The sequence below is a fragment of the Perognathus longimembris genome, chromosome 23, assembly GCF_023159225.1.
Source record: "Perognathus longimembris pacificus isolate PPM17 chromosome 23, ASM2315922v1, whole genome shotgun sequence".
NCBI lineage: Eukaryota > Metazoa > Chordata > Mammalia > Rodentia > Heteromyidae > Perognathus > Perognathus longimembris.
The window spans coordinates 33,530,304-33,544,960 of record NC_063183.1 but is presented as its reverse complement, the minus strand read 5'-3'; the positions used below and the strand labels follow the sequence as shown (position 1 = coordinate 33,544,960).

Here is a 14,657-nt window from a genome sequence, read left to right as displayed (position 1 = left end):
ACGAGAGATGAAGGCTCGAGATCAGAGGTTGAGTTACAGCGGGAGGCCCTGCGCACTTAGATGGAAATGAGTCGAGCTCTCAGGCTGATTTGTCCTCGGTTGTCAGATGAATTCCCACTCGCCCTTGCCCTGGCGCGGGTGTTTGAGGGCAGTGGTGGAAGGCTTAGGGGAAGGTAGCAGTGCTCACATGGTGGCCGCTGAGACCCTGCTATAGGCTGACGTTGAACTGTGATCGTCCTGCCTTTGCCTGAGTTCTGGGGTTGTGGTGTACCATTACTTCTGGCTTGTCTATTTAATGCTAAGTACTTACAGATTTAGTATTTGGTGATCACTGTAAGTTGCTGTGAATAAGGTAGGAGGGTCAGATACATTGTATGTACTGTTATTTTTATTTTTTATTTTTTGCCAGTCCTGGGGCTTGAACTGAGGCCTGAGCACTGTCCCTGGCTTCTTTTTGCTCAAAGGTAGCACTCTGCCACTTGAGCCACAGCATCACTTCTGGCTTTTTCTATATATGTGGTGCTGAGGAATCCAACCCAGGGCTTCATGCATGCAAGGCAAGCACTCTACCACTGGGCCATATTCCCAGCCCTGTTATTTCTTCATAGTGAAAAAGGACCTAGAATAATTTGAATCAGGTAGTGGTCACTTTGCTTTATCACTGAAATTCAGTTTAACAGAACAGGAATAGAGTCAGTGTAGCCTGCGGTAAGAGTTGAGCTGCAGTTTGTACGTACTTGTAAAGTAGAAGAAACACAAGACAGTTAGGTGGCAGGGATCTTAACGTCCTTTTATCATTTTATAAATATTACATGAAGAAAACTTACACTTAAGTGTTAAAAAACCCTTTACAGTCTATACATTGGCTTTTTCCTTGCAGTTTTTTGTTTTTTTGTTTTTGGCAGTGGGGTTTGAACTCTGGGCCCGGGCACTGTCCCTGAGCTCTTCAGCTCAAGGCTAGCACTCTACCATTTGAGCCCCAGCGCCCCCCGTCCCGTTTTCTGGTGGTTGAGTGGAGATAGAGTCTCACCAGCCTTTCCTGTCTGGGCTGGCTTTGAACCGCCGTCCTCAGGTCTCAGCCTCGTGAGCAGCGGGGATGACAGGCGGAGGGAGCCGTGGCGGGGGCGGTGGCAGGCTCCGGAAGCTGCCGCTGACAGGTTCACTCACTCACTTTCCCGTGGCCGGGCGCACTGTTGGCCTCCGCGCCATAGAACCTGGCCAGCTCCTGCGCGCCCCAGGCCGTGGGCCCTTCCCCTCCACACGGACACGGCAGCATCGGACCCAGCGCGCGGAGCACAGGGAGCCCCAGCGGCCCCCCTGACTGGACCGGGGGCTTCTGCATTTGGGTTTGGAAAGTCTGAGTCTGTGTGGACAGTGACTCTGAAAACTCAGCCGGCAGCCAGCTCTGTCCCCGGTGCCCAGCGCGAGCGAGCGAGCGGGAGGTGGGGTGGGACCTCAGCGGCCCGCGCCCGAAGCCTCCAGGCAGCCACGCCGCGCTGCTGGCGCTCGGTCCGGGACTCGGTTGAGATGCTGTTCTTAGCAGGCGTCAGCCTTTGTGAGTCAGCGTCACCGGAGCTTAGGATCGGGGACGCGAAGCCCCCCTCCCCCAGACAATCAGACACCGGTTCTGGAGAGAACGAAAGAGGCCAACAACAGTTGTGAATAGTTGCCCGGGCAACTAAAGGAACCCATTTATCATTCACTTTCCTAATGGAAGATTCATAGGACGGTACTTGGGGCTTCACAGAACAGCATCGTCTGCGTTGTAAGCACTTTCTCCATCTTGCAAGAAACGGCAGTCTAGACTTAACTTGTGCAAGTGACTAAACGTTGTTCACAAGCCACATGCATGCCTGCTAGCGTATATACACGTGATACACGTAGGTACATGCTGTCAGCTATTTAAGATGTTGATCCTATTAGCTTATTTCTAAGTAACAGTGAAGACAGTTTTTGCACAAATCCAGTTCAAAGAAACTTTAACTTACTTAAAAAAAAAAGGTAGACCATGAAGCGTTAACTGTTCTTCACGGACTGTTTCTTGAATAAGGCCGTACAGCCCTAACTCTTAGTGCGGAATGCATGGGCTAGCGTGTTTGTGCTGGTTTAGCCAGCTAGCCATCGTGTAGGACACGGGGCTGCTGTTCCTGGCAGTGCCACTGCGTGTCATTCTGGGAGGACTTTAAGGCCAGAAGTGTGAGTGGGTTTGCGGGGGGGGTCATGTCATGGTGAGCAGGCTGCAGCCGCTCCGCTGAGTTCTAGAAGCTCCCTTCATGGGGGACATAAGAGCCTGGGAGGGGGAGGGGGAGGGGGGAGGGAGGGGAGAGGCTGACTGGTTAGATCTGAGGTAGTGAGGTCAGGACCAGATCCACAAGGAATGCTGGCCTGTAGAAGTCACTCTGGGGAATATGGGTGGTGGTTTTCTCTTGAAAGCAGGCCTTTGGGTGGAACAAAGGGAACCCCTCAGTTTTCAGAAGACCCAAGGAGAAAGCAGACTCATTTTCCAAAGGTTGCGGGTCTAAGGGAGAATGGCCACCTGAGATGTTACCTTCCCAGAGAACTGCCATCATGTGTCAGCACGCTGGCTGTTCATTCTAGAAAAGAGCTGCCTTGTGAATGCCACAGGCTTTGCATTCCGCAGCCTTCCTGCGCTCTGTGGGGCACCTAGGAAGCCTGACATTAACACGCAAACAGTAGTGGCCGCTGCTTTGGTAAACGTCATTGCCTTGGATCTGCGAATGAGTCCCGGAGCCAAGATGTCAGGGTGCTCCTCCCTGCTTTTCTGTGGGCTAGGGGGCAGTCTCCCGGCTCCATGTCTGCCAAGACGTGATTGCTCTTTTCCAGCCGGAGGGATTCGATTTTCTTCTGTGCGAATTTCAGTTGAACCTTGAGGGCCTCGTTATCTGCTTTCAGGGTATTTATTTCCTACAGGGACAGGAGAATGTGGCCGGTTAGTGCAGCAGCCAGGACCCACGAGTGGGCTGCAGGACGGAGCCCTGGGCGGTGCCTCCCGTTCTATGGCTGGGAGTGACGGTGTGTCACACAGCCGTGCCACAGGTGCGCGTGGCCAGACGGCCCGGGAAGCCACCCGGGCAGTGCGGAGGGGGCCCGGCCTTGGTGCGCCGTGTAGCAGTTCTTCACTGGGCTGAGCCATGAAAGCAGGGTTGGAAATCCTGTACCATGAGATGGAATTCTTCCTGTCAATGAACTGCCCCTCCTCCCAGTCGCTGAAAACTATGTATAGAGGTAAGAATTTTGCCCGCTCTCTATCTAATTTGCAGGAATTTAACTGCAGAGCCCGCAGCTGATGTCTAGGCTCTGGTCGTGAGGCCAGTGTGGCCCCATTGCAGACCTGAGCAGGGTCTGGGAACGGACGGGCCAGCGAGAGGCTCGAGGGTCCTCTGGGGCCGACCACGGCCTTGTGGGGGGCACGCCCTGGAAATAGGGGACAGGTCTACATTTTAGGGAAGGAGAAAACACTACCATCCAGTTTGAGATTTAACTTGTCTTTTGTCCGGTGCTGAGTCAGAGGTATACAGATGGTAAAATAACACACAATCTTCAGTAAGACAACACTTCCATCTTGCATGCTGTTTTAAACACTGGCTTCCTCTGACTAGTTCACTGTGGACAAGACTTGAATTATGGACAAGGCATAGGATTCTCTGGGGGGGGAGGGGGGACAGTCCTGGGGCTTGAACACTGTCCCTGGCTTCTTTTTGCTCAAGGCTAGCACTCTGCCACTTGAGCCACAGCGCCACTTCTGGCTTTTTCTATATATGTGGTGCTGAGGAATCGAACCCTGGGCTTCGTGTATGCAAGGCAAGCTCTCTACCACTAGGCCACATTCCCAGCCCCAAGGCGTAGGATTTCACATAATAGGAAGGCAGAAAATTGCTCCTCTAAAAGGTGCTAGTGAGTTTTGCCCTCCAGTTATGTCTGAGGTGGACCTAGCAAAGGGAGCAGCCGGGAGGGAGAGAGAGGTTGGCTGGCCTCTCTCTCTGGTGTGGCTGGGTGGGGCGATTCTGCACTGAGCCTGGCACTGTGGCTGGCAACAAACAGCTCCCCTTAACACCGGGCTGTGCGGTAGTGTGGAATCCTGGTCCCCCTATTTTACAGACTACCAAGTGTTATTGGGTCCACTTTAATTACTGGTCCATGAGGACTTAATATTACACCCTACTATGTCCACATACGTATGTGTCGTTAGGCTTATAAATAGGCTTACATCACTCACACTCACTAACACTGCCCTCCCCCCCTTCTTTAACGGGCTGGTAATCAGTGTGGTCTGACTCGTGTCACCTGCTCTCCATCCGCCCTCTGGGGCGCGTGCCCTGTGGGGAGTGCGGGGAGAAAGGTACCTGTTGCAGCTCTTGGTGTGTTGGGAGTCGGAGGTGCCGGAGCTCCTCTTTTTGACTTCAGGAAGGACTCCTTGTTCTCCCACTTGACAAACGCCCGCTTTCGGACCAGAACCGGGCTGGGGCATGGAGATGGGGGGCTGGGGGGCACACAGAGGGCGTCCTGGGCCGACTTCCGTGGGGACGAGAGCACCGAGTGCCCCGGAGAGCCCTTGCTGCCCAGCCAGGGCAGGGCGTCGGTCTGGGTGGTCTTGTGGGCCACGGCCCTCTTGAGGCGCACGGAGATCTTCTGGGAGGACACGCCCATGAGCATGATGGTGCGGTCCTTGCTGTCCCTCGCCCGGCTCGCCGTGGAATGCCAGCGCGCCTTCCTCGGGGGCTGTGGAGACACGAGTGTGAGCATACCGCCCCCGCCCAGGCCGCACCCACCCACCCACGAGGACGGCATCGCATGCATCCGCACAGAGGCGGCCAGGGCTCCCTGCCTGCCTCGCGCTGCAAAGAGCAGAGCGGGCTGGGGATGTGGCCTAGTGCTGGGGTGCTCGCCTCACATACACGAAGCCCTGGGTTCGATTCCCCAGCACCACATACACGGAAACAGGCCGGAAGTGGCGCTGTGGCTCAGGTGGCAGAGTGCTAGCCTTGAGCGGGAAGAAGCCAGGGACAGCGCTCAGGCCCCGAGTCCAAGGCCCAGGACTGGCAAAGAAAAAAATAAGATGCAGCAGCTCAGGAGCAGCACCCAAGCCCACAGTTCAAGTCTCAGGACAAGCAAAAAAGCTGAGTGGGGAGACGCAGAGGAGACGCAGAGGAGTGCTCTGGAAGCACCTTGTGTGCCTGGGGTCGGGAGCTCTGACTGCTGCCGTCCTCTGCAGGCAAACTCCGGGACCCCCCTGTGAGGAGGCCCCAGCTCTGGGGGGGTGGGTGGTGTGTGGGACCCCCCTGTGAGGAGGCCCCAGCTCTGGGGGTGTGGTGTGGATGGAGATAGGCTTTCTTCCTGCGCAGAAGCCCGTATGGTCATCTTTGTGTGGCGTATCTCACTGAACATGGCTTCTTCCAGCTCATTCATTTTGCTGCAAACAACAGGATTGTTTGCTGTGTGAATAATACACTGTGAACTGTAATAAACTCCACTGTGCGTAACACAGGAGACGCTGCATGCGTGTATATGTTATAAGGACTCGTCGGTGGGTAGGGCGATTCTCGTTAGCTGTTGTGAACGGGCCTGGATGAACGGGCAGGCGGGCGGGCGTCTCCACGTGGTGGGCTTTGGACGCCCCTGCAGTGGGGCGGCCTGCTGGCGTGTGGTAGGCCCGCGACGAACCATGCCGCCTGCCTGCGAGTCTCGGCTTGGAGTTGGCTTTGGGCAGCGCCTGCCGGCTCCAGCCTTGTGCTGCGGCTGCGCGGGGTCTTCCGTGCCCCACGCGAGCATCAGGATGGCCGTGCCGGCTGGCGTTTGATGCGGCTGCAGTCGATGTCCAGCCGCTCCTGGTGGCCCGGGCACGGCGCTGGTGTGAATTGGGGGGGGGGGGTGTTCTCAGTGTCTTCAGGGTGGCATCCTTCCATCTGGTCTACTCCTAAGCGTGTGCGTGGGACGGCGCCTGTCGTTCCTTTCTCACGAGTGTCACTGCCGTGTGGGATGCCCTGGCACGCAGTGATGAATCCGTGGGACAGAGCCATCCCTACTCCAGCGCAATGCCAGACGTTCTACGTGATTCCCTAATGCGAGCGTGACTCTAGAAATACGGGTGTGATGTACACAGGCTGTCTTTCACAGTGGCATTTGTTAACTTCTATTAAAAGTAGAACATCAAATCACTAGCTCATTAGTATATTCTTTCTTGGGGGGGGTGGAAATCTGCTCTTTGGACCCCCAGTGTCTGAGAGATAGGCGTGGCACTGAAATCCGGTGTGGGAGGCACCGGCCCTGGCCAGAGTGAGGTCAGGGAGTCATGCCCCCAAACACGGCCTCCCGCACCCCTTCCGGGACGCGTGGCCTGGAGCTGCTCACCGTGCGGCGGGTGCTTGGCTCCGAGCGGGTAAAGGCTGGACGGGGGCCCTGCCCAGGAGCTGTTTTCTGTGAGAGCTGCTGGGTTCTTGGCTCGTTTCTTGCACTCGAACACCACCAGATCCTTGCACTGCTTGTGGCAGTTCATTCACAGTCTGTGGACAAGACACGCCACTCAGGACCACATTCCCTTGCTAGTCTCAGCCAGATCTGTGCGTGCAGTGCTCGGCTGTCCAACTGTCTGCCCTCCCCTTTTTATTTTTTGCTTGTCTGCTGGCTCGAGCCCTGTCTCTAAGCTCTTTCGCTCAAGGCTAGTAAGCGATCAACCGCGTTGACCACAGCTCTACTTCCAGTTTTTCTGCTGCTTAAGTGGAGATAAGAGTGCCCTGCGCTGTCTTCAGACCATGATCCTCAGATCTCAGCCCCCTGAGTCGTGGGGCTTACAGGCTGAGCCCCTGGCTCCTCGCTGCCCTTCCAACACCCACAGTGGGCCCAGCCCGGAACTCACGAGCTGTGGGAGCCCTGGTCTCACGAGCTGTGGAAGCCCTGATCTCGCGAGCTGTGGAAGCCCTGGTCTCGCGAGCTGTGGGTCCAGCCCTGGTCTCACGAGCTGTGGGCCCAGCCCTGGTCTCACGAGCTGTGGGAGCCCTGATCTCACGAGCTGTGGAAGCCCTGGTCTCGCGAGCTGTGGGAGCCCTGGTCTCATGAGCTGTGGAAGCCCTGATCTCATGAGCTGTGGAAGCCCTGGTCTCACGAGCTGTGGAAGCCCTGGGTCTCACGAGCTGTGGAAGCCCTGATCTCATGAGCTGTGGAGCCCTGGTCTCACGAGCTGTGGAAGCCCTGGTCTCGGTGAGCTGTGGAAGCCCTGATCTCATGAGCTGTGAAGCCCTGGTCTCGTGAGCTGTGGAAGCCCTGGTCTCACGAGCTGTGGAAGCCCTGGTCTCACGAGCTGTGGAAGCCCTGGGTCTCGCGAGCTGTGGAAGCCCTGGTCTCGTGAGCTGTGGAAGCCCTGGTCCTCACGACTGGTGGAAGCCCTGGTCTCACGAGCTGTGGGAGCCCTGGTCTCACGAGCTGTGGAAGCCCTGGTCTCACGAGCTGTGGGAGCCCTGGTCTCACGAGCTGTGGAAGCCCTGGTCTCACGAGCTGTGGGAGCCCTGGTCTCACGAGCTGTGGGAGCCCTGGTCTCACGAGCTGTGGAAGCCCTGATCTCGCGAGCTGTGGAAGCCCTGGTCTCGCGAGCTGTGGGTCCAGCCCTGGTCTCACGAGCTGTGGGAGCCCTGGTCTCGCGAGCTGTGGGAGCCCTGGTCTCGCGAGCTGTGGGAGCCCTGGTCTCGCGAGCTGTGGAAGCCCTGGTCTCGCGAGCTGTGGGTCCAGCCCTGGTCTCACGAGCTGTGGGAGCCCTGGTCTCATGAGCTGTGGAAGCCCTGGTCTCACGAGCTGTGGAAGCCCTGGTCTCGCGAGCTGTGGGAGCCCTGGTCTCACGAGCTGTGGAAGCCCTGGTCTCACGAGCTGTGGAAGCCCTGATCTCGCGAGCTGTGGAAGCCCTGGTCTCGCGAGCTGTGGGTCCAGCCCTGGTCTCACGAGCTGTGGGCCCAGCCCTGGTCTCACGAGCTGTGGGAGCCCTGATCTCACGAGCTGTGGAAGCCCTGGTCTCGCGAGCTGTGGGAGCCCTGGTCTCATGAGCTGTGGAAGCCCTGATCTCATGAGCTGTGGAAGCCCTGGTCTCACGAGCTGTGGAAGCCCTGGTCTCGTGAGCTGTGGAAGCCCTGATCTCATGAGCTGTGGAAGCCCTGGTCTCGTGAGCTGTGGAAGCCCTGGTCTCACGAGCTGTGGAAGCCCTGGTCTCACGAGCTGTGGGAGCCCTGGTCTCACGAGCTGTGGAAGCCCTGGTCTCACGAGCTGTGGGAGCCCTGGTCTCACGAGCTGTGGAAGCCCTGGTCTCACGAGCTGTGGGAGCCCTGGTCTCACGAGCTGTGGGAGCCCTGGTCTCACGAGCTGTGGAAGCCCTGATCTCGCGAGCTGTGGAAGCCCTGGTCTCGCGAGCTGTGGGTCCAGCCCTGGTCTCACGAGCTGTGGGAGCCCTGGTCTCGCGAGCTGTGGGAGCCCTGGTCTCGCGAGCTGTGGGAGCCCTGGTCTCGCGAGCTGTGGAAGCCCTGGTCTCGCGAGCTGTGGGTCCAGCCCTGGTCTCACGAGCTGTGGGAGCCCTGGTCTCATGAGCTGTGGAAGCCCTGGTCTCACGAGCTGTGGAAGCCCTGGTCTCGCGAGCTGTGGGAGCCCTGGTCTCACGAGCTGTGGGAGCCCTGGTCTCACGAGCTGTGGAAGCCCTGATCTCGCGAGCTGTGGAAGCCCTGGTCTCGCGAGCTGTGGGTCCAGCCCTGGTCTCACGAGCTGTGGGAGCCCTGGTCTCACGAGCTGTGGAAGCCCTGATCTCGCGAGCTGTGGAAGCCCTGGTCTCGCGAGCTGTGGGTCCAGCCCTGGTCTCACGAGCTGTGGAAGCCCTGGTCTCGCGAGCTGTGGAAGCCCTGGTCTCACGAGCTGTGGGCCCAGCCCTGGTCTCACGAGCTGTGGAAGCCCTGATCTCACGAGCTGTGGAAGCCCTGGTCTCGCGAGCTGTGGGAGCCCTGGTCTCATGAGCTGTGGAAGCCCTGGTCTCACGAGCTGTGGAAGCCCTGGTCTCGCGAGCTGTGGGAGCCCTGGTCTCACGAGCTGTGGGAGCCCTGATCTCATGAGCTGTGGAAGCCCTGGTCTCACGAGCTGTGGAAGCCCTGGTCTCACGAGCTGTGGAAGCCCTGATCTCGCGAGCTGTGGAAGCCCTGGTCTCGCGAGCTGTGGGTCCAGCCCTGGTCTCACGAGCTGTGGGAGCCCTGGTCTCACGAGCTGTGGGAGCCCTGGTCTCACGAGCTGTGGAAGCCCTGATCTCGCGAGCTGTGGAAGCCCTGGTCTCGCGAGCTGTGGGTCCAGCCCTGGTCTCACGAGCTGTGGGAGCCCTGGTCTCGCGAGCTGTGGGAGCCCTGGTCTCGCGAGCTGTGGGAGCCCTGGTCTCGCGAGCTGTGGAAGCCCTGGTCTCGCGAGCTGTGGGTCCAGCCCTGGTCTCACGAGCTGTGGGAGCCCTGGTCTCATGAGCTGTGGAAGCCCTGGTCTCACGAGCTGTGGAAGCCCTGGTCTCGCGAGCTGTGGGAGCCCTGGTCTCACGAGCTGTGGGAGCCCTGATCTCATGAGCTGTGGAAGCCCTGGTCTCACGAGCTGTGGAAGCCCTGGTCTCACGAGCTGTGGAAGCCCTGGTCTCGCGAGCTGTGGAAGCCCTGGTCTCGTGAGCTGTGGAAGCCCTGGTCTCACGAGCTGTGGAAGCCCTGGTCTCACGAGCTGTGGGAGCCCTGGTCTCACGAGCTGTGGAAGCCCTGGTCTCACGAGCTGTGGGAGCCCTGGTCTCACGAGCTGTGGAAGCCCTGGTCTCACGAGCTGTGGGAGCCCTGGTCCTCACGAGCTGTGGGAGCCCTGGTCTCACGAGCTGTGGAAGCCCTGATCTCGCGAGCTGTGGAAGCCCTGGTCTCGCGAGCTGTGGGTCCAGCCCTGGTCTCACGAGCTGTGGGAGCCCTGGTCTCGCGAGCTGTGGGAGCCCTGGTCTCGCGAGCTGTGGGAGCCCTGGTCTCGCGAGCTGTGGAAGCCCTGGTCTCGCGAGCTGTGGGTCCAGCCCTGGTCTCACGAGCTGTGGGAGCCCTGGTCTCATGAGCTGTGGAAGCCCTGGTCTCACGAGCTGTGGAAGCCCTGGTCTCGCGAGCTGTGGGAGCCCTGGTCTCACGAGCTGTGGGAGCCCTGATCTCATGAGCTGTGGAAGCCCTGGTCTCACGAGCTGTGGAAGCCCTGGTCTCACGAGCTGTGGAAGCCCTGGTCTCGCGAGCTGTGGAAGCCCTGGTCTCGTGAGCTGTGGAAGCCCTGGTCTCACGAGCTGTGGAAGCCCTGGTCTCACGAGCTGTGGGAGCCCTGGTCTCACGAGCTGTGGAAGCCCTGGTCTCACGAGCTGTGGGAGCCCTGGTCTCACGAGCTGTGAAGCCCTGGTCTCATGAGCTGTGGGAGCCCTGGTCTCGCGAGCTGTGGAAGCCCTGGTCTCGCGAGCTGTGGGAGCCCTTATTGGAAGCAGCAGTAGCCCATCTCGGAGGGACGAGCTGGCTTCCTGTTCATCCTGCAGTGGCCCCTGGAAGCTCCCAGCTTGTGGGCCACCCAGTAAACGGTGTTTGCCCCATTCCTGAACTGTGCTAGTCACGAGGAAGGGCACGCAGGTGTGCGTCCCCACAGACAGGAGGCCTGTGTCTCACTGGAATCCACCTTGCCTCGACCGTCTCCTGCCTGCCGGCTCTGTGTCCAGGACCGCGGGGGCCGAGGCCCTGGCGGAGGGTCACGGGGTGAGGAAGGACCCCGGGGGCCGAGGCTTACCTTTACATCGGTACCCCTGCTTGATCACACCCCAGAGCTGCGGGCAAGGAGACAGAACAACACACGACTCCCGTCACTCATGGACCGGGCGAGGCCTCCCGACCCCCCGCGCTGCCTGCCTCTCCCCGCGCCCCTCGGCCTGACATCGAGAGCAGGGCCTTGGTGCCGACCAGGCCAGTGTCCCCTGAGCTGCTGTGGTGGCTGTGACCTGGGAGGAATGGAGCGTCCTCCAGGCCCCCCCCCCCCCCCGGAAATGCAGGGAACGGGGGCCATCGCGGTTCTTTGCCTGAAGCGCGTCGAGTGTATCCCAAGTCCAGCGCTTCTGTAGCCTTTGTCCCGGGGGGGCCGGTCAGAGCCGGGCCCGGCAGAGCCCCCCTTAATGTTCGAGGCTGTGCCTGGGCCCCCAGCTGGGTGTGTGGGGCCCGAGGTCCGTGCCTTGCTCTCAGCCATCTGCCCGTCCCCCGCTCCCCCGCGTGCCGTGTCGGGGAGGACTTACAAATCCCGCGCAGTTGTCGCAGAAGGTGGGCTTCAGGTAGGTGGTCTCCTGGAAGTTGTGCGGGAAGCCCAGGCCCAGCTTGGAGTAGATGGAGCTGGCCCTCATGAAGTAGGCCGTGATCTCCGCCCTGCTGACCAGGCCTTCCCTGCGGGGGGGGCGGGGTCAGTGCTCGGCGGGGGGCGGGCACGAGACGCGGGCCACGTGGGCCGGGCAGTGTGAGCACCTCCTGCTGGGGCTCCGTGGCCCGTCTGACCGCTCGGAGCTGAGCGCAGGGCCCTGGGCTACTCCATGGTCCCTGCCTGGAGTCCACACGCCAGAGCCCACAGCCACCACCCTCCTGGAGGGCGAAGCTGCGGCTGCGGGACCCGTCCCGACCCCTCCCCTCCCCTCCCCTCCCCACCATCCCCCTCCCGTCCCCTCCCCTCCCCACCGTCCCCCTCCCGTCCCCTCCCCTCCCCACCACCCCGGTCCTGACCCCTCCCCTCCCCTCCCCTCCAACCCCATCCTGACCCCTCCCCTCCCCTCTCCTCCATCCCCGTCCTGATCCTCTCCCCTCCCCTCCCCTCCCCTCCCCACCATCCCCGTCCTGACCCCTCCCCTCCCCTCCCCACCATCCCTCTCCCATCCCCTCCCCTCCCCACCATCCCCCTCCCGTCCCCTCCCCTCCCCACCGTCCCCCTCCTGTCCCCTCCCCTCCCCCCCTCACCGGTCGCCATCCATCACACAGAAGGAGAAGGGGAAGCTCGCAGCGATCTTCTCAAACTCCTCCTGGGAGATGTAGCCGTCCTGGTCGTGGTCGTAGTTCTTGAAGACAGACTGGAGAGGAGGGGAGGCCCCGGTGAGCACAGAGACGGGAGCACGGGGGGGAGGGGCAGCTGCCAAGGGCCGGAGCACAGACACGGGGAGCCTGGGGCCCCGCCCGCACTGCTGTGCCCCCCCCCCTGCTCCCCGCCGGCCGTCCCCGCCTCCGCACCCCCCCGCCGCGCGGAGGGCCTCGTGACCCCGCTGCCCTGCCCCCCGGCTGCCCTCACCCCGCGGAGCAGCACTCACGTCCACCATCCTCTGCACGTGCTTGCTGATGGTCTTCGGGTCCGGCTTGGGGGCCACGCCAGAGGCCCAGTCCACCACCACCGGCGGCTTGGAAGGCGTCAGCGGCTGCAGGCAAGGGCGTCCTCAGACCGCGGCGCCGCCCTCCCCAGCGCCCGCCCACCGCAGCCCGTGCTCTCCCCGGCCTCCCGCGTCCACGGAAACGCAGGGAAACACGGCGAGGGGTCCCCGAGGGGAGCCCTGCGCCAGCGCGGGAAGCACAAGCAAAACCGCCACGACGAACGCGAGAACAGAGCTGCTCCTCTGACCAGAGCGCTGCCGCCCACCACGTTCCAGAGGACACGGGACCTCTGGGCACACGCTCTCAAGGAAGTGCTCCATCTTAATTCAAAACACCGACCATCGCCGCTACCTGGCAGGAAGGCAAAACGTATCCAATGCCTAACGTATGAAACCGTAACCTCTCGGTACATCAGTCTGACAATAAAAATTTTGAAAAAAAAGTTTCATGGCAAACCCTGGACAAAAAAGTTGACACCTGTCCAAGAAATAAGAAGAGAGACCAAAGATGGACCTGAATCGGGAGAGTGCTTTCCTAGCATGCACGAGGCCCTGAGTTCAAACCAAAACACTTCCAAAACAAACAATAATGCCGTGGATAAGTAAGTTAAGCAGGTGCATCTCAAAAGCTTATACGCGACCAGTGAGGATATAAGAATACGCTTAATTATCAGCCACCAGGAAGATGCAAATCCGAACACGGCTATTAACCAGAATTGAGAGGGCACGGCGGGCTCTTGCCTGTGGTCCCAGGTGCTGCGAACCAGAGATGAGAACTGAGGGCAGCCGAGGCAAAGAGCAGGAGCCATGTTAACAACCCGGCCAGCCACGGCGGTTCACACCTGCAGTTACAGCTGACGGCAGGTGGAGCAGGAGGTCCGAGGCTAGCCTGGGCAAAAAAGGGGGGGTCCTCTGGAGAGCTGGGGTTGGGATTTAAGTAGCAGAGTGAAACAGATCGTGTATATCCCCTTTTTGTTCTGTAGCCACTTTCCACTACAGAGGTGGGTGAAGATAACTTCAAACCTAAGACACAGAAAACTCCGAAGCCTCGTGGGCTATGACGGCCACTTCCAGCTCCCCGAAGCGCAGAGCACAGCCCAGGAGCTGGGGAAGCCGCCCTTTCCCTCGACAGGCCACTAACGCCTCGGGAACGGAGCCCACGGCTCTCACAGAGACGGGAAAAGCTCGCACGCGGCTCTGGACTGAGCCTCCAGGAGCCGGTCACCCACGCCTCGGGGGGCCGGGAAGGCTCCCCACTTCCTGTGGTCAGGAGCCCTGTGCTGCCCCGCTCGTCTTTCTCTTCTGGCACGTGACTGGCCACGCGGGGGATAAAATGCTCGTGGTTGGGGGGAACGGAGGAGCTCACCGGCGCCTTGTGGTTCCTGGGCTCGCGAGCGTAGGAAAGCTCGTAGATCTCGTCTTCCGTGTAGTAGAGGTCCAGGGACAGCTACAGAGAGGGAGAGAATGGGGGCCTCGTCTCCCAGGCACCTGAGAGCGGAGTCTTACAAAGCGTCAGGTCTGGCTGGTAAAACCGCCGCCGCCGCTGCTGCTGCTGCAGTCTCGGCCTCCTGAGACCTGAGGATCACAGGCATGAGCCCCCGGCGCTGCCGTGCGTGCGTGCGTGTGCGTGCGTGCGTGCGTGCGGGCGGGCGCGGGCAGCAGTGGTCCCGCACGGGTCTCACCGTGAGCAGGTGCACCAGGTCCTTGTTGGCCTCGAGCGGCGGGGCGGCCTCCTGCAGCTGCACCAGCTCGCTGATGTGGTGGTAGAGCGCCAGCAGCTTGGGCACGTTCACCTTGCCGTCCTCCAGGTAGTCGGGCATGGCCTCGTGCAGGGAGATGAGGTCCTTCAGGTGCACCCCCAGGATGGGGATCTTGAAGCGGGAGCACTCGCCGTAGGCACGCCGGTAGTTGTCGTAGTTTCTGCAGGAGGACAGCAGCTCCGTCATCTCCCCCAGAACCTGCAAGGCAGAGACGCGGGGCGGTCACCGCGCAGCTCCCCTCGGCTGCCCTCGCGGGGGCCGCGTGCCTTTCAGACGCAAACGACCCTCCACTTGTGGCCCAGAGACGGGAGCAGACAGGACGTAAGTAACGTGCTCCCCTCCCCCCCAGCCGCCACCCCCGCTGCGCGGGGCCCTTCCCTCCCGTGCGGTCCCCCCCCCCCCCCCCCCGTGTGCCCTGATGGCCCGGTGGGAGGCGGGGCCGCGTGGGGCCCAGGAGCCCTGCCGCGCTCCATGCCCCCCCCCACTTTGTGGGCCGC

At 60.9% G+C, this 14,657-nt stretch overlaps 1 protein-coding gene across 1 annotated transcript in view; it reads right to left on the bottom strand.

Moving 5' to 3' along the window:
- Positions 1-1,044: 1,044 nt before the first annotated feature.
- Positions 1,045-14,657, bottom strand: part of Rasgrp1 (RAS guanyl releasing protein 1) — a 38,117-nt gene continuing 24,504 nt past the window's right edge. Inside the window, 12 exon segments of the mRNA XM_048332614.1 lie at positions 1,045-2,925; positions 4,365-4,415; positions 4,417-4,696; positions 4,698-4,740; positions 6,370-6,516; positions 6,519-6,521; positions 10,798-10,834; positions 11,294-11,438; positions 12,000-12,109; positions 12,344-12,448; positions 13,767-13,847; positions 14,083-14,358. Coding sequence (XP_048188571.1) covers positions 2,719-2,925; positions 4,365-4,415; positions 4,417-4,696; positions 4,698-4,740; positions 6,370-6,516; positions 6,519-6,521; positions 10,798-10,834; positions 11,294-11,438; positions 12,000-12,109; positions 12,344-12,448; positions 13,767-13,847; positions 14,083-14,358 — 1,485 coding nt within the window. The 3' untranslated portion in view covers positions 1,045-2,718.